Raw genomic sequence first — 18560 nt, forward strand, 5'->3', positions numbered from 1 at the left:
TTCTTTGTGGCTCGGATTGACCCGTTGAAAAGAAATGAAGTATTAATTATTAAGTAGAATGTGTTAAGAAGCTTTTTTCGAACCCGACAGGACCATTGTTGTTATACCTCGACACACTTTAATCCAGCATGCCAGCCATCTTCCCGTGTGGGATACCAGAGACCGCAGAGGCAAGGGTATTCGACATGGAAGACAAGAGGCCACACGTGTTTTGAATACATCCAAATTCTCCAACCTTGGTCTTCATCACAAATCCTTCTGCACACTTCACACTTGTATGCGCAGATCCCAATTCACAGTATTACGGTCTTGTCAGCAAGAAATTTCCATACGTTGCCATCTTTATATAAAAAAGTGCTTTTTCCCACGCTCTTAACTTTTTTGCCAGCAACCCAGATCTCAGTAGCCGCCAGCAAGGAAAAGGCAACCCGCTATTTGAACTCTTGTCTCGAGGAACCCACAAGCCATTGTGTCTCCTCATCCAAGGGCTCGAAGTCTTAAAGTATCTGTCTTTTAGGACTCATCCGCCTCCAGGCTGATGTGTGCCCCTGGATGTGGTGTTTCAAAGTATTTACTTTGTTGTTGTTTTTTTGGTAATGAATTTGGGCCGTGTCCAAATGGTCTTTATGACCAGTGTGGAATTTAATGCCCCCTAATGATGGTGTCTCTCGGATCAGGCACCCACTACATAAGGCAGAACAAATGATGAATGATATTCTCAGGAGTTTATGCAAACCCATTTTCAGATGCAAGGCACCATGCTTACATGATTGTTCGAGACTGTCATTACCCTCACATATTATTTTGCTTACTAGTGGTCTTAGGTGACCTTGAGACGACCTGGGCAGTGGAACCAGTCAGTTCTTTGTGATGTTTAATGAATGTGACGTACCAAGAATATAAATAAACTCTAATGTTTTTATTTTAGGACCCTGTCTAATTTATGTCTCTTCCAGTTACTGGTTTAAGTTTTGGTGCGGGGTTGTATAGTAAGGTGTGTGGTGTGGCTAAAAGTAGTGTGATGTGACGCATTGTGTGTTCATTCACTGTGTGTGCACAGCTGCATGAACGTGGAGTACACTTAGTTCAACGAGGCATGCTCAAAATTACCTTTTACCTGCCTCTGCTTCACCATACCCACTGCTTGGTTATTGATGCTTATAATGACTAGCTTTAAAAATCGTTGCATCTTCGTTGGCCTTGTACAGTGACTTTTAGCACTTCGATTACAATGGCTTAGATCTTTCCATGCGGCACACTCATTATTTTTAATATTTCTGTTATTTAACAATAATTTTTCTTTTACAATCATAATTTTACACAGAGCTCTGTGCTCAGTCCACAAAAGTTGATTTTTAATAAGTCACAACCAAAACATTTATTGGCTCTGTCAGTTCTTGGTAAATACTATAGCCATGTTCTGAACCAATCACAGTATCGTTTCTTCCCATTTGACAAATACACTTTTTGGGAATAGTATTGTCTTTTGTAGGAAACAAATCAGAATGAATGAAGCGCAGGTTTTTCAGTGACTTTGCTAACTGTTTGGTTTAAGAATGCCTTTTTTAATAGAAATTAATATTGGAAGAGGATTGACCCTTTATATCACAATACATGATGTTCTATTTTCAATTATCATTTTTAATCCATAGGAAAAAGAAGAAAAGATTTGAAAATAACGATGGTGCAGCAAAAACCAGAAGCGGCTCATACAACGTGAGTTGAAATGCGTGACAAATGTGTGTCTTTATCGCTCAATCAAGTGCTGCATGAGAGATGGTGTTGCTGCTACAGATGTGGTCATATAATGAATCTTTTAATTCGTGGCGTCATTGGGGTGTTTGTGAAGACGTGCATTGCTGGATGACCTAGACTCTACTCATCACAGTACAATGAGATATTAAATGCAATATTATGATTTCTTAGTGTGAGAAACGAAGCTCCTGTTTTTGTCGATTTTGGTCATATCTTTACAGCTGCCAACTTGACCGAAGTTGTGCTACGTCCTCCGCACACAACATTTTTACTGCGCATTTGGCCATGAAGCGAGAATTATTGTTATTGGGGACTGGGGGGGCGGGGCGGTTGGTGATTGATTATCAGAAATTCTGTGTGATCATTTATACTAGTACAGATATCATCCTAGTTGGAATTTCTTCAAAGTTCCATATCTGACTTTCCCATGGCTCAGAAAAGACCTGTGTCAAGGGTGAAACTCTGAGTTATTGATTAACCAAAACTCAGGGTTAGTGGAAGTGGCATTTTGTATGCTTTGACCTGCAGTAACACCGCAGGGTTGACACCTTATTGCGCACTAGCCCCTCAAGAGGCTCCTATTACCAGCTAAGAGACAGAGAAACAGGAGGAAATTAAATTGGACCCTCGGTCCATAGAGGAACTCCTTAGTTTCTACACCCTGCACCTGATCCTTCACAATATTTAATTTAATAATCGTCTGGTGGAGTTGGACTGCGCTTGTAAATCTAGTTGTATATATTGGCTCTGGCAAGTTGTAGCCATTATCCAGAGATTGTTCAAATCAGGGCTGACCTTACTAGGTCAAGGAGAGCCTGATACAAGCTAAATAGTCAGAATAACCACTGACTAGGTAAATGTGATCCATTTGAATTCATTGCATGTCAATTCACTGCATCTGGCCATGCAGTTGTGGTCTGAGTGTGGATGGTTTTGTGAAGAATGGATGAATATTCAGCAGAGGTACAGTGGGGAGAAGGTAGCTCGATGCTCTCCAGCTTGGTATTTATAGCTTTGCCAGTCTGTTCATTCTATTGAAGTAGGTGGACGCTGTAAGCCGAAGTCAAGTTGTTTAACATTTCTGGCTAAGTGTAGGGTGGCCTTGCAGTATCAATGTTGAGACGTGGTCTTCGACTAACTTTGAAGATGACTGGTGACGGTAAGAGCCCTGGGCACCTGAAAGGCAAAGGAGGATCCTGATTTCATTCTTCAAATTGTACTGCTAAATGGGACCTTTGTAACCATCTCCAGGGTTTCCTGCAGAGTATCTGTGGTATGCTATATTTATTTGATATGTGTTCTTTGGAACCGCCTGTATGGTTCTAGGAACATCAGCTCTGCTCCGGCAGTTCAGCTATGTTCTCAGAAGCATCCAGACGCGTTCGTGGTCGTGGGTCCTACAATTTGAAGATTAAAGCTTCCACGTTATTCAATTTCGCCTCCGACTTGAATTCTTCAATTACCCTTACCACAGTATCCCAGTTGATAGTGTTAAAATTATCACATTTGGGTTACTTGACTTTCATCTGTGATCCATGGAATGCCTTTCAGTATGCACGCTAGAGCAGACTCAATGTCTGGTGCAGATCTGTACCTTGACTGCGCAACATTGAGGCAATGGCTGATTGCAAGGAGAATTGGTAAATGAGGTAGCCTTTTCCATTATTTCTGACAAATTGGGAGTTAGATGATGATTTTTTTAAGGGGCCTTGACATTGCAGCGATATGAAACCTTACAGGTGTGCCTGAAAATAAAATGTTGTGAAGTTGCAGAGCATTACCTTTCACGGTCTTGCCGACTCCTTCCTCAAGAGTCAGTTTAGATACCTCCTACAAATATAGAAGCCCTCCCACCAACATCAGAAGAGATCCCATTCAACCTTGATCATTTTCTGGACAATCGTTTGACCACTTCCAGTATATAGCCCTTGTCACTAAAAAAGGTTCTCTTGTGGGTGCAGGGAGACGCAGATACATTTGATGCCCAGACACAGTTTAAAATACTAAAAACAACGCACAGGTCTGTATACTTCACAAGGAAAATTCCTAGAGTTAAGTATTCCAACTTGCTTGCTTTAACCTGAATATGTTCCCTTAGGAATGTGGTGGTTGGAAATTGACTGTGCAATCCTGGTGAAGAATCACTCCAACATATTATGTATAATACATGCCCGACCTCAAAAGGCTTGAGGAACTTCTAAAAAGGTCATCAAACAAAGTTACGTTTAAGCTTATCTAGTATTTTTGCAAATAGCTGCTAATGATATTTGTGCTTTCATATTTGTTCCATTTTATACTTGAACATTCTGTGCGTATTCATTTAAAATCTACAACTAGAAGGTGAGACCTAAACTCAGAGGCAGATCTCACTCGCAGTTCATCTTCTCAGATTTCCTCTAGACTAGAGTACGTTGTGCAAATGTGTAAGTGTGCGCTTATAGAAAATTAATGTTCAAGGTAGCTTTTTATTCCCAACATTCTCTTATAGGGAGTCTGTGTGATTCCGAATGGTATTACCCTGTACCATCACTTAATTCACTTTTGGTTATCTGGTTCATAGAACCAGAATCTGTAGCTCATGTTCACTAGAGAATCCCCATCCCATCCAACCAAACTGAATTAAATGACATCCAGGGCAGATGGCGATGAAACAACATTAATTTCATAGCCCTGCTCTCGGGTGCCTGTAAAATGACAGTTGACATTTTGGAATGCTCATCTGAGTGTTACTATTGGCAAAGCCTTGTCGAGCTGAGCGATTATTATTTATTTTTAATTACAAAAACGTCGTAAAAATACATGATAAAAAAAATATGTCGCTACCTAAACATGGCTGCCCTATACATGCATTTAAATAGCATTTACGAATTCAGCACTTTTACTATTTGTTTTAAAAAGCGTACATCTGGGTAGTGACATGCATTTTATTACAATGATTATTATTTGTGGAGGACACCAGAATAAATCGTCAGCTAGCCAAGCAACTAAATAGCATATATCTATTTATTTATTTATTTTATTTTGAGAGTTTTATATAGTGCGAACCAGATCTTTGCAGATAACAGAGCGCTTTACAGTACATACAAAAAAGGCCATTAGATATGGCGAAATTGTAGGTAATAAGTGGGGTGGGAAAGGCATAGGAGTGAGCATAGTAAAACAGTTACATCAATAATGCAAGGGGTACAAATAAGTGAAAGCATAGATCGTCAGGTAAATCAAAAACACAAGTAAAACAAATAATCGAAGGGATCTAACAGAGAATACCGACTGGTGCAGCGACTTTGAAAACCGACGTCAATAGCTCAGGTGTATTTAGCCATGAGGATAGCTTTTACTTCTTTCTTAAAGAGTGTGATGGATGATATGAGCCTGGTTTCAGAAGGGAGTGCGTTCCAGATCCTGGGTGCCATTCCTGAGAAGGAGCGTTTATACGTTTTTTCCTTCTGGAATCTTCGAGATTTTAGCAGAAGATTGTTTGTGCCTCTAGTGTTTCTAGTGCCGCCAGAGATTGTCAGCTTCTCGGTGAGGTATCCGGGTGAGCTTAGATGTACAGCCTTGTGTGTCATGCAGGCGATTTTCAGATGTATTCTGGCTTCAAAAGGTGGCCAGTTCAGGGATTTCAAGTCAGGGGAGATATGCGAGTGTTTTTTTGACCCAGTGATGAGCCTCGCTGCAGCGTTTAGAGAAGCTCTTAGGGGTGCAGTAGAAGTTAGAGGGAGACCGCAGAGAGCGATGCTGCCGTATTCTATTCGGGGAATGACTAGTGCTTATACTGCAGTTTGGAAGTCTTTGGCAGGGAGGAAGGGTTTAAGTCTCCTCAGGGTATTGATTTGCCATGCCGATATGTTGCTGCATGTTGATTTTGCTGAGTCCACGATGGTGGGTTGGACATTGAGTGCAGTTAGGTGTTTAAGCCAAAGTTGAGTGGAAGAGATCTTCGCGGGAGGTGAGATCAGAAGGAACTCTGTTTTCAGAGCATTGAGTTTGAGATGATTATCGGGAAGCCAAGATTGTGTGCTTCTGATCGTTGAGTTCAGGAGTACAATGTCTTTGGGGGATTGTAATTTGAGATATATTGGGTGTCATCGGCGTACATGTGAAAGAGTACATTGGATGCTTGTAGCAAGGTGGTGAGAGGTTCCATAACTAGGTTGAACAAAGTTGGGGATAGGGAGGATCCTTGGGGGACGCCTAACGATACCGGTATTGGCGCGGACATCAGGTTGTTGCTCTTGAATTTCTGCGACCTGTTGTGAAGGAAGGAAGTGAACCACTTGAGAACAGTCCCAGATAGACCCATTCTTGTGTTTAAAAGTTCGAGTAAATTCTCATGTTTGACGGTGTCGAATGCTGAAGAGAGATCAAGAAGGATGAGGAGGCAGGTATCATTTTGATCTAGGATTTGAAGGGCGTCTTCTATTATGTCAGTCATAGCATTTCTGTACTGTGTCCTGCTCGGAAGCCTGATTGATGAGGGTTGAGGAGATCAAACTGATCAATGTGTTTGGTCAATTGTAGTTGTGCGCATTTTTCCAGGAGTTTGGCGAGAGTGGGAATATTGGTAATAGGACGGTAATTGTTTAGATCCGATGGGTCGGCTGTAGGTTTCTTTAGTAAAGGTGTGACTTGTCCAACTTTGAGGGAGACAGGGATGATTCCTTGTTGAAGTGAGCTGTTGATAATTTTAGTCCAGAGTGGAAGGAGCAAAGAGGTGAAGTCTTTGACAGCGTTAGCAGGCAGGGGGTCCGTGAGGTGATTGGAAGGTTTCAAGGTGCTGAGCAGTATTTCCTCTTCATAGTAGGTGTCAAAGGATGACCATGTACCATTGTTTTTTAGATCATTGGGTGCTATGCAGTGGGGTTTGGAGTAGAGGTTTGCTTCAATGAGGAGATCACTCTTTATGTTGTCAGTTTTTTGGATAAAGAAAGCAGCAAAGTCTTCACAGGAGGGTGCTTCGCGCCTAGTGCTGAGAGGTTGGGGTTGTTCCTTGGATTGAGTTCTGATTAGCTCAAACAGTTTTCTCGGGCGGTTTTTTGCTTGATCGAGCTGGAGGCTGAAGAAGTCTGATTTTGAGCGCTTTATTTTCCTGAATTAGGCGTTTCTCTTTTCCTTCAGGGTTTTTAGGTGCAGTGCAGAGGGAGATGATCTCCAGGTGCGCTCTGCCATTCGCATGGCTCGTCTATCCTCATTGAGACTCCCGTCGTACCATGGATTGGAGATTTTAGCAGAGGCTCTTTTTAGCTGCAAGGGTGCAACCTCATTAATTATTGAAGTCATGGTGTTGAGATAGTGGTCCGTCAAGGATTGGACGTCCGTGGCACCAGTAGGAGGGCGTAGGAGGTTGCAGCTGCTAGGGGGTAGGGAGTTTGGGTTGAGTTTTTTCAGGTCTCTTTTCCATACTTTAGGCTTGGAGGAATGCACCGTGTTGAATTTGACCTTTTCATTGATGAAGAAAGTGACAATATGATGATCTGACCAGTCACAGGGTTGGATAGACTCAAGTTGGATAGCGTCCTCTTTTGAGATGATAAGGTCGAGGATAGAGCCTTTCTCGTGGGTCGGGCTGTTGCATAATTGTTTGAGGTCAAGGGCGTTGAGGAAATTTTAAAGACTATTTACAACCGCATCATTGTGATCGTTCCAGTGGAGGTTGAAGTCACCAAGGTATATTTGGGTGAGCTGTTGTCCGGAATTGGTTGAGATCATATCCATGATTTGTTGGGCGAAGGTGAGGTTGTCCCTGGGTGGGTGGTAGATGCCGTGAAGAGAGCATATCGGTTTGCCCTCACTGACAATATCGAGGCAGATGTATTCACAGGAGGTTGGGGAGGGTAGGGAAGGTGCGGTGACTTTCAGAACAGAGAGGTTGTTCCTGTATATGCATGCGATTCCACCACCTATCTTGCCAGACCTGTCAAGTCTGATGATGTGGTAGTTGGGGGGAACCAGAATGTCCATTATAGGGGTAGAAGATTCGGTTAGCCAGGTTTCAGTTAAAATGATTAGGTCAAGGTCCAATGTTAAGATGAGAACAGCGATGGCGGAGGAGTGTCTAGAGGCCGATCTGCAGTTGAGGAGAGTGCATTTGAGACGGGGTGTGTCAAGGGTAGTAGAGGGTACTAGTGAGAGGGGGACTTTCCTAAGGTTATCAGGGACGGGGATTCTGTTGTTTAGTGTGGGGGGTCTACTGGGATTTGAATGTATCGTGGGAATGGATAGGTGTGTGGCGGTTGTGTTGTTTAGGGGAGCTGTGTTGTAGGAGCGGAGGAGGGTGATTGTGTCGAGGTCTGAAAGAGGGTTGCGTGATCGGCGGGGCGGTTGTTACGATTGAGGATATGGATCGCGGTCAAGTGTGGGGGCGGAGGTATCTACAATGATACTTAAATACTCTATAACTTTAAGCAAAGAAACAAAAATGAATAGCCATCTATCGGGCACCCAAGATTCAGGCAAAACGAATAGCTGTTTATTTTTTTAAGTTAATTTGACAAAAAGTGAAATAAAAAAGCACACTTTAAAGCAGCTATATCATTAAACATAAAGGAACTATTTTTAAGTGATGAGAACAATATGCCCAATATTTGTGCAGTCACTATAGGTGAAGAGTCAATGTGTAAAGTAGACTGATCCATTGATGTGGGCGGAAGCAAAATGTGAGCGGCCATTTACCAGACTTATGGGTGAAGCGATCTGACCCAAATCCCCTCTATCTATCTATATGGTGTATGTTTATTTAAAAAAAAATGTGTCTGGTTAGGTAGCAAAGGCCAAACTTTAAAAAAATTAATTTTAAAAAACGGACAGAGCTAGTTGCCATCGCATTTATATTAAAATACTCTTATAGCACACATACATTTTGGAAAGTGTGTGATGGTCCTTATTCTACTAATAGCTAATTACTTGTTTAAATATTTAGTAGTGCTACACAGTGTTTGTCTCAGTATGAGCTGTTGACCTATTTACTTTAACAAAGGCAATTCCCAAGACTCCCAACAGTCGCACACAGTAGTTGTTTTGAGAAATTCTTGGCAAGTGGGGTACAGGTTTTGTGCGCACTGTACCCATTTAATGTGATCACTAATTTAAGCATGCCAGACGAAGAAGCACCCTGTTGCGGGTGAATGCACAGGCACATCATATGTATGTACAAAATGTTTTCACCGTTATAAACTGTGATTGCAACATTCTAATGGTAAGTCTACATTCTGGTCAAGAAATATGGAATGAGAACGTTTTGTGAATATGTTGCTTCTAGTCTTTATGCAAGAAGAAGGTGTTCGAGCAGGGTTTGACAAATTTCTGTTTACAAACACTAAAGAAACTATGGTGCGAACCCCCACTGGTCATTTTACATAGGCTAGAGCCACTCTTATAGGGGAACTCTATTAGACAGCACCCCCTTACAAAACGCCACAGAGTGTAAGTACAAGTCAGTGCTATTGGGTGGCAATCGCAGACTTCCGATCAGGTCAGTTTGGGAGCCACGAAAATCTTATGGCTGCACACTGGAAATCTTAACTCTGGATCTGGCTGAACAAATGAGGTTTCTGCTTACCAGGTAGTTTATCAGAATCCATTCTTCGTGTTTTAGATGCAACAGTAGCAGCAATTTTTTGTGCTCTGTCTTAAGATATGCTCCCTACATTTTCAGAAGGCAGCCAAAGTATCATTCCGGTGTTCTCTCTTTTCCACCATGGACGTACTAAGCTTTTCAAAGTTAAGTCAACTATTAATAATTCTAAGGGAGGTAGTTTACATCTGGAAACAGTGGAAGATGGGCTGCTGTTAATCAATCAATCTGTTTCAAAGAAGGCCGCAAACCTCAGTCATTTTAAAAGTGCATTTTGTTCAGGTATGGTCGAGCCTCATGGCTACCACCGTGAACTGTCAATCTGATTTTGTAGATTGGAATAAGACGAACTTTATAAAACCAGCGACTATGGCTTGGTCTTGGGTAATTGGGCAAAGCAGGCCATCGATGTAGGGGGTTGACTTTCAGTCCCTACTTTTGCGTAGTTGTGTAGCTTTGCCCTTGGTCACATCCTTGTGATCAGTTTTTACTTCTCTCAGATCACAGGCTGACCTACAGGAACTAAAGTTGACCAGGGAATGTGAACACAAAGGACCCTTCCTGCTCCATATTAGAAATATACCCGTAGCTTTACAATGGTGATCGAGGTTGGTAGAGACATGAGCAGTACAAGGGGACTGGGAAAATTGAAAACACCGATCTGACGGCCCCTAAACCTTTTGAACATCCCACAGCCTAGGCACTGAATACATATGGGTGGGACGCCAACTATGCTTACCCCACCTCTCATGTTCTGCAGCACAGCTCAAATGTACTTGCTTTCCTTTGGCTGTCACCTGGTTTTTGGTCGCAGCCTACCAGCGCAGCTGTCTGGTTTGCTACAAACATCTTCAGGAGTTTCAGAAAGCTGACCTAGGAATGCATTCCGCCCATCGATTACCATTGGCTTTGTGGTTTGTAACTCATATTTTCTGGTCATCTGTTTGCTGGCTTTATTTGCTTTAGGCTCGCCAGTTTGTCCTTTCCGTTGCCTAAACCGTGTTTACTGTATTGAAATGTCAGGCTCTGTCTTCCGAGCGCGCTTATTTACTTTTCTTTGCCACTCTACTCCCCTGCACTCTACTACCCTGCACTCTACCCACTATACTCTGCAACAGTCTGCAATAATGCACTCTACACCAGTCCACTCTATGCCACTCTAGAGTATGCCACTCTACACAACTCATGCTACGCCACTCCAGTACACAACACTCTCTGCCAATCCAGTCTGCAACACCCTACTCTACTCAACTCTTCACCATTTCACTCGACTCTTCATGTGACTCTTTTCTGCACCACTAACGTTTAGCCATGCTGAGCAGCAGGCACTCTGGTGTACAAAGTGGTTTAAACATATTGGAAAAGCAAATAGCTCTTGCATAGGCGAGCCATATTGGCTTTTCCCATGCTTGTTACATGAGGGCAGTGATCTCTCTCTGTCCTCATTCTTCCCCATTGTGTCTACTCACCCCCTTCATCTAACTCATAATGAAATCTCTTTAGTTCTTCTTTTGCATGTTCCCCCCACCAGCTTCAAGCATTTGCCGCCCCTTTGTTTATTATCACTGATCTCCCATAAGTAGGCCACTCAGTAAGAACCTAGGAACCTTACCCACATCTAGTACAGCACAATCGACATATATGACCATGCGAAACGTTCTTCACCCAAACGTGGCAATAAGAGCGCAGGACACAGTTAGCGAATCCCACATCGTACATAGAGACGGTGCAGACAGCAACACTAATGACTCAAAGAAAAGGTACTCAGAAAAAGAAAAGATCCAAAACATTGGAACGAAGAATATGAATACCGTAAAGAGCGGATGAGCACTCCTTATACGCCAACCCAGACCCAGAGAGATATCAAAGAACTACAGGCACAAATTAGCAATATATCACAGGACATGCTAAGCACACTGCAAACAATGGAAAAGCTTCTGGAAATTACGGTAAGCACGCATACCAAAGTCGAGCACATCCGAAAAGTAGTGCATAACTCTCAAGGAAAGAGGAGGGAGACGGCCATGCCATTATCAAATAGACATAGTCGACCAGTAAGGAATCTTAGTTACCTGTCGGAAGACGAAACCCTATCCTTACTCCAGACATATGAGCCTAAAGAACACAGTAGAGGAGAGGAAATTAGAATAGTTCCGATCGATGCTAATAGAACATCCAAAAATAAGGAAAGGAAACCCAATCTTAACAACTTAAAACAAGTCCAACTAACCACCGACTTGATAGAGCAGGACCCCAGTAGTTCAAGGACACCTCTGAAATGCTTACTGCTCAACTGTCGATCTGCAGCAAAACATGCTTCAGACATAGCTGCCCTGATCATCAGCCAGGAAATAGACCTAGCAATCCTGACAGAAACATGGCTATCGGAGTCCTCATCTCCTTTCATGAATCTTTTAGTACCCCCTCAATATATCATTGTGAGACTAGATAGACTAAAAAAGATAGGAGGCGGTATAGCCTGCATACACCGATCAGATATAGAGATCAACCAAATACAATCCGACCATCTCGAATCCTGTGAATACCTAGGTCTTAATATAAGATCGACAGACAGTCAAAGATGCAACCTGCATGCGCTGTACCATCCTACAGGAAATAATGCCACTTTCATAGACCAGCTAATGGAGATCATCACGGATAAATCTAACACCCACTCTAACAACATATTCCTAGGCGATTTTAACTTACACTGGGACGACAATACAGACAAACAGGTCAACGCTTAGACTCCTCCCAGCATGGATTCAGGAAAGAATTTAGCACCGAGTCAGCCCTCACCATCGTGCTTGACAAGATCCGCACGACAGTAGATGAGGGCCAGACCTCTCTCCTGGTCCTGCTAGATCTAACTGCGGCTTTCGACACCCTCTCCCCCTCAGTACTTACATCGCGGCTGAGGGAGGTGGGGGTGAAGAACGCAGCTCTGGATCTCTTGACCTCCTTCCTCACGGGGAGGGAACAAAGAGTCAAGCTTGGGGAGTTTCTATCTCCATCCCGTCCTGTGCTATGTGGGGTTCCTCAAGGGTCAGCACTTAGCCCGACCCTCTTTAATATCTATGTTACCCCACTAGCCAAATTAATAAGATCATTCGGGATGGAGGTAGTCTCGTATGCAGACGACACTCAAATCCTCGTCTCTCTTCCCCATTCAGATGAACTAATCGCCTCCAAGTTTAGATCTTGTATGGAGGCGGTTGGTAACTGGATGATCCAGAACTCTCTGAAACTGAATGGGGAGAAGACGGAGGTGATGGTGTTTGGGGGGAAAGAAAACATCTGGTCAGCCAATTGGTGGCCTGACTCTCTTGGAACGTGCCCTTCCCCCACATCTTCTGCTAAAAATCTCGGGGTGCTAATAGATCCTGCCCTTGACTTAGGCAACCAGGTGAGCAGAACCATTTCCACCTGTTGGGGCCTGATTCACACCCTACGAAGGGTCAGGAAATATCTTTCCCTCCTGGCAAGAAAACAAATAGCTGTTGCTCTTATTGCTCTTATTGGCTCGCGTCTGGACTATTGTAACGCGCTGTATGCTGGACTTAATAAAGGACAGCTGCAGCGCTTACAGGTAGTCCAAAACGCCATAGCCAGATTTGTCCTGGATATCCCTAGACGCTCTTCGGCCACTGCAGCCAGGAAAACGCTGCACTGGCTGCCGGTAGAATATCGTATCCGGTTTAAGGTCCTATGTATGACCTACAGAGCCATCGCCAAAAAGAGCGACACTGGAATAGGATCCATCATCTCCCACTATGTCCCCCGAAGGAACCTGCGCTCCTTTGGAAAACTGCTTCTGGCAGCCCCCCGTGTACGAAGAGCCAAATGGGGTGGCAGAGCCTTCTCCACCCTTGCTCCTAAGTGGTGGAACGAACTTCCTCTGGAACTGAGATCTCTCCCGTCCCTACAGAACTTCCGTACTGCCTTAAAAACCCTTTTCTTCCGCCAAGCATATGTTTAGGGTCTTATGTTCTTTCCTGATCATTCTTTTATCTTTTGCTAGGCGCCTTGATACCTGCGGGTTATTGTTCTTGCGCATTATAAATTTTCTTTCAATTCAATTCAATTCAATTCAATTCAATTAAAGAGTTTTTAAATGAGCTAAACTTTACCCAAGCCTGCACACAGCCAACACACTCGAAAGGAGCAACGCTAGACTGGATTTTATCAAGAAACAAGAACATAGCAATCCACTCAATTGTTCCGTGTGACTGGTCGGATCACTGTGCCATAACCTTCCTCATACCCACCTTGAAAAAGAAAAAGACCACGCAGCCTATCAAAATCAAAAAATGGACCAGGGACACTAAAGACTCAAATATTGAACTACTGGTAGAAAGCTGTGAGAGGGAACTGAATCCACGTAACAACTTGCAGAAGGTGAATGATCTAACCAATCACTACACTACATCAGTTACAAATATTGTCAACGCTACCATGCAACTAAAACTGAAAAGAGTCACAGGAAAGGATAAAAACCCATGGTTAATGGGGCTCTGAATGAAAATAGGAGGGAACAAAGACTTGCCGAAAGATAATGGACACAACACCCATCATCGCCCGAGCTGAAATCGGTCAGAAAAATGAGAAGGGAGTACAACAAAAAGATCCTAAATTCCAAAAAGGAATATATTAGATCAGAACTGGATAATGCTAAAAACACACCACAGAAACTATTCGAGCTCTTAAAGCAGCAATCTAACAAGCTGGCCAAATCGGCATAAGAATCAACTAAAACTCATCTGAGTTGTGAAGAATTCTCAAATTTCTTCACTGACAAGGCCAACACGCTAGAAAGAGAACTCAAGATGACGGCTGATAACATACCCAACCAACCATACTCACTGAATAATACCACCCGACTATCGACCATGAAAGGGCAAAAAACTAAGCACAGTGGGATACCTTCAAGCTATATGACTAGATTACTATCTCCAAAACGCTCTCGGATATCAAACCAAATAACAACTACAATGACCCACTCCCTTCTAAATGTCTACAAAAAAAATCAACCATATCGTCATCCCAATATGGACCAAGATAATAAATGCCTAGCTATCCCAAGGGATCCTTTCAGAATGTCTGAAAACAGGCCAAGTCGTGCCCATCATCAAAAAACCTACAGTGGACCCAGCAGATCCTAATAACTTTCGTCCAGTCATCAATATTCCAATACTGGCCAAATTAATCGAGAAATGTGTGCAAAATCAACTGAACCTTCACATCACTAATTTCATGCTATTGGACGACTGCCAATCAGGATTCAGAACAGGACACAGCACGGAAACTGCGATCCTACTTATTGTAGATGATGCGTTACTGGCCCTAGATCACAATCGAACATGGTAAATCATGAAAAACTACTAAGCAGGCTTCTTGACAGGATGGGATTGTCAGGAAATGTCCTGAAATGGTTTGAATCCTTCCTTTAGAATAGAACGCAAAGATTTTTGGTCAACCAGACGTTATCCCCTCCCTGTCCTAATTCAATCGGAGTCCCTCAAGGATCTACACTATCTCCCTCACTGTTCAACCTGTATATCGAACCTCTTACAGAAATTCTACGAGACGCTAACATATCCTATCACATGTACGCGGACGACACGCAGATTTATATCAAGATCGCATCGCTGGAAGACATTAAATTAATGAACGAGGCCTTAAAATTGTCTCTATGCTGGTTAACCAGCAATCATCTGAAGTTAAACGCGCAAAAAACAGAATTCCTATTAATCTCACCACCTAAGAACAACACAGAAGTGAAGGAATGGACCAAACTGATCACGGCACTAAACTGCACCCCTAGCCTAGTGGACTCTGCTAAATCTCTAGGAATCACGCTGGATAAGAACCTTGACATGAAAGCCCACATCAAAGCAATGGCAAAAAATGCCTGTTTTCACTTGAACTACATTAGGAAAGTGAAACCATTCATTTCTACGACGGATCTTAAACTGGCAGTACAATCCTTAGTTATCTCAAGGATTGAATACGGTTGCACAACCTTAGCAGGGCTACCAAAAAATTCCACAGCAACACTAAAAGCATGCCTCAATGCAGCCGCAAGACTCATCACTGGAGCGAGAAAATTCGATCATATCTCGCCACACAAAGTCATTAAACTGGTTACCATACAAAGCCAGAATCCAACTTAAAATGGCATGCATCCACTACAAAACACCAAGATACCTGGCCCAGAATATAGAGATATCTGGAGGATGCAGACCAGCCAGGAGTGCCAAGGAGTTGCTGCTGAGACCACCCACCTTCAGGTGGAAGAATACATATGACAGGGCTTTCTCAGGAGCAGCCCCCAGAATTCGGAACTCACTCCCTTCAAATATTAGGAAAATTCCAAACACGACAACATTCAAAAGGGAAGCCAAGATATTCCTAAAGAGTAAGTTCCTTACATAGACAAGATAGGTCATCGCCGCCACCGCGACATAGATATTTCAAAACTGTACAACAAATGTAAGTAAAGAGAAAGGCACCAGCAATTCGGGGATAACCTGGCGATACTTACTAAATCAGACTTATAGCTGAAGAATGCACGGACAAAGACAATTCGGAACTATTGTACTGGAATATAATATACAGTACAGTAAGCAGTAGAACAACATTGATGGTAACTTTGAAGATTGACATACAGAGGTGCTTTAGAGAAAGATGTAAGATATGATTTCATGTAATGGCCTAATTTGACCTAGTCACTGTACATACTTAAGTATATTGTAAAAGATATATGCCAAACCTACCCCATAGCACTGTGTAAAGCACACTATATAGGTTTATATCTAACCGACCTCTCATATTATAGAATGGTTTTTGCCATATAAAATGTATATTGTATAATATGTATGCCAAACCTACCTCATATCACTGTGTAAGGCTCAATTTATAGCTTTATACCTACCCACCTCTCTTATAGATGAATGATGTTACCATATAAAATGTATTTCTAAACCTACCTCATATATCTGTGAAGCGCTCTGATACCCAAGGGTCACGTTCGCGCTATACAAAACTCTCCAAATAAAAAATAAATAAATAAATAAACTGATACTCAGCTTAACCTAGCCATGAAGCCATTATATTTGCAAAGTTTTGATTTTTGTGTTTTCACATTTTGTATTTTAGGTATTTTCAGATATATTACCTGTTATTGATTAGTCTGCTCCCTAACAGTTTGCACTTCCCCTCACCACAAAGCCCCCTACTGTAAAACTTTAACAAACTTTCAGAGAATTTCCGCAACAATCTCTCAGAAACATTTCTCATTTTCTCTCCCTTGTGAATGACATGAGAGCTCACCGCTAGACTGTGTGGCCTATCTAACCTGGTATGACCACACCAAAACCAACTATTGACACAATAACTGGGCAAGTCAGCATCGAAAACCGGGAGTCAGCTGCATTAGTGGTGTTCAGTTTAAGTCCAGGATCTCCCAATCCATGCAAGATGTTTTCACCTCCTGACTCGTTTGAAAGATGGAACACGTTCACCAAAAATCCCTAACCCCCCCCAAACCTCATATTCATGAAGTGATTTTCCACACAACTCAGCAGCACCCAATCTTTTGTCCTCCATGCTTGCACAGTGCGATTTAAACTTTTTTCTAGACTCGCTAGCGGAACTTGTTTGAACCAGTAGGGACTTATTCAGTGAGCTAGTGACCAGGAAAAGGACTTTTAGGAGCCATCACTGTGGCTCAAAGTGTAAGAGAAGTTTAATTACCCATTTATGCTACTGATTTCCTCTCACTTGCCCCACATGTAGGCAACAGAGGTCGATTGACAGAGCAGTAACATAAGTGCATAAACAGCAGATTGGTGATGCCATGACAAATGGACAAGATATAGCACGTGGTAGGGATAGAGTAGAGGCTGTAAGCCACAGTTTATGCCTGATAATTCATCTTCCATATCAAACAGGAGGCTAAATAAACTTTACCTGTCCAGGTGAGGACCGTCAAGTTCTTATTCAGCTGAAGAAAAAGTACCTAGAGATTCCACAGGCTGTACATCACCTTTGGTGAGAATGCCTCTGGAAAGCAGACACAATGCTCTATGGCCCGCCCCTTTTTTTAATCTCTTACACCTCTAAAATCTACTCTGTCCCAGAGCTTCTCTCCTGGTGCAAACACACATCCGCTCTGTCAGATTGAAAAAATGTGCCTTCAGACGTAATCGGCAATGCAGCCACCTAGGGTATTTATCCTATGGGCCTTCTAAGTTGGGTGATCCCTACAATACTTTGCTGCAGCAATATTCACACACTTTGGGAATAGCGTGGTTTGGAAACTACTTACTCAACCCCTCTAGTGGTTTTATTATTTGTATTTATTTTTTTCAGTACTTGCAGCCATAAATTCCCTTCATTTACAAAGGACCATGCATTCAAGGCAGAGCCAGTGGAAATGCCATGCTCACTGGTTTAAGGGAATTGAGAGGGATGACACACAGTAGACTTGCCTGTGTTTGGAACGCCGAGGAGAACTAACATATGCCATAGATTGGTCTTGCTGCATTGTGGTATTGGCACCGGGTCAGGTAATGTGGATTACATGGTAATGTTTCCCTGATTTATGAATGGAGAGGTCTTTCGACTAAGAATATTCTGTATTACTACAGCTTGTTCGTGTATTCTGTTACCTTTCTGAGAAGATCTACAGATGTCGATTTTGGCTGACAAATGGTGTAATTCACTAGCTTACTTTGCACTCTCTCTGATCATTTCACGTGACGTTGAAAATTCTTTTTTTGTAGACCTCCAAGGAACCTCGACTCCAGAACTTTTATCACAATTGGCGAGAAGGTAAGTACTCATCCCTTTTTATTACATATTGCTTGTAGCGCTACTACAGTTTCTGCTGTCTCATTAAGTTATGGGGCGACCCTTTGTCCCTCAGAACCTAGGTATAAGATTATGAAAGTACAATGGTTCTGTCGGGTATAACCACAATATTCCTTATAATAACAATTACATTTCAAAGACAAATTATTTACTGCACTGGTTGAATGTGAAAACGTTAGCAGGGAAGACACATTAAAGGCAAAGTGACCACAAAGAAATCAGGTTTTTGGGGCAATTTATAAGAAGTACATAATTTATATTTATCCACATATAAAGAATCATATTACATACAAAGCTGCCAACAACGTGTGAATTAAAGTGAATTGTGATCAAGTGACATGGTGTGATTAGTGACACA

General features: G+C 42.4%; 1 protein-coding gene across 4 annotated transcripts in view; it reads left to right on the forward strand.

Moving 5' to 3' along the window:
• The window catches only part of MAP2K3 (mitogen-activated protein kinase kinase 3), a 436357-nt gene that overhangs the window by 224543 nt on the left and 193254 nt on the right, over positions 1–18560 (forward strand). For all 4 annotated transcript variants that reach the window (XM_086940864.1, XM_086940865.1, XM_086940868.1 and 1 more), the window contains 2 exons: positions 1653–1716; positions 18115–18163. In XM_086940864.1, the coding sequence (XP_086796990.1) occupies positions 1653–1716; positions 18115–18163 (113 nt within the window). The remainder of the gene's footprint in view (positions 1–1652; positions 1717–18114; positions 18164–18560) is intronic.

Source organism: Lissotriton vulgaris, chromosome 10, assembly GCF_964263255.1.
Source record: "Lissotriton vulgaris chromosome 10, aLisVul1.2, whole genome shotgun sequence".
NCBI lineage: Eukaryota > Metazoa > Chordata > Amphibia > Caudata > Salamandridae > Lissotriton > Lissotriton vulgaris.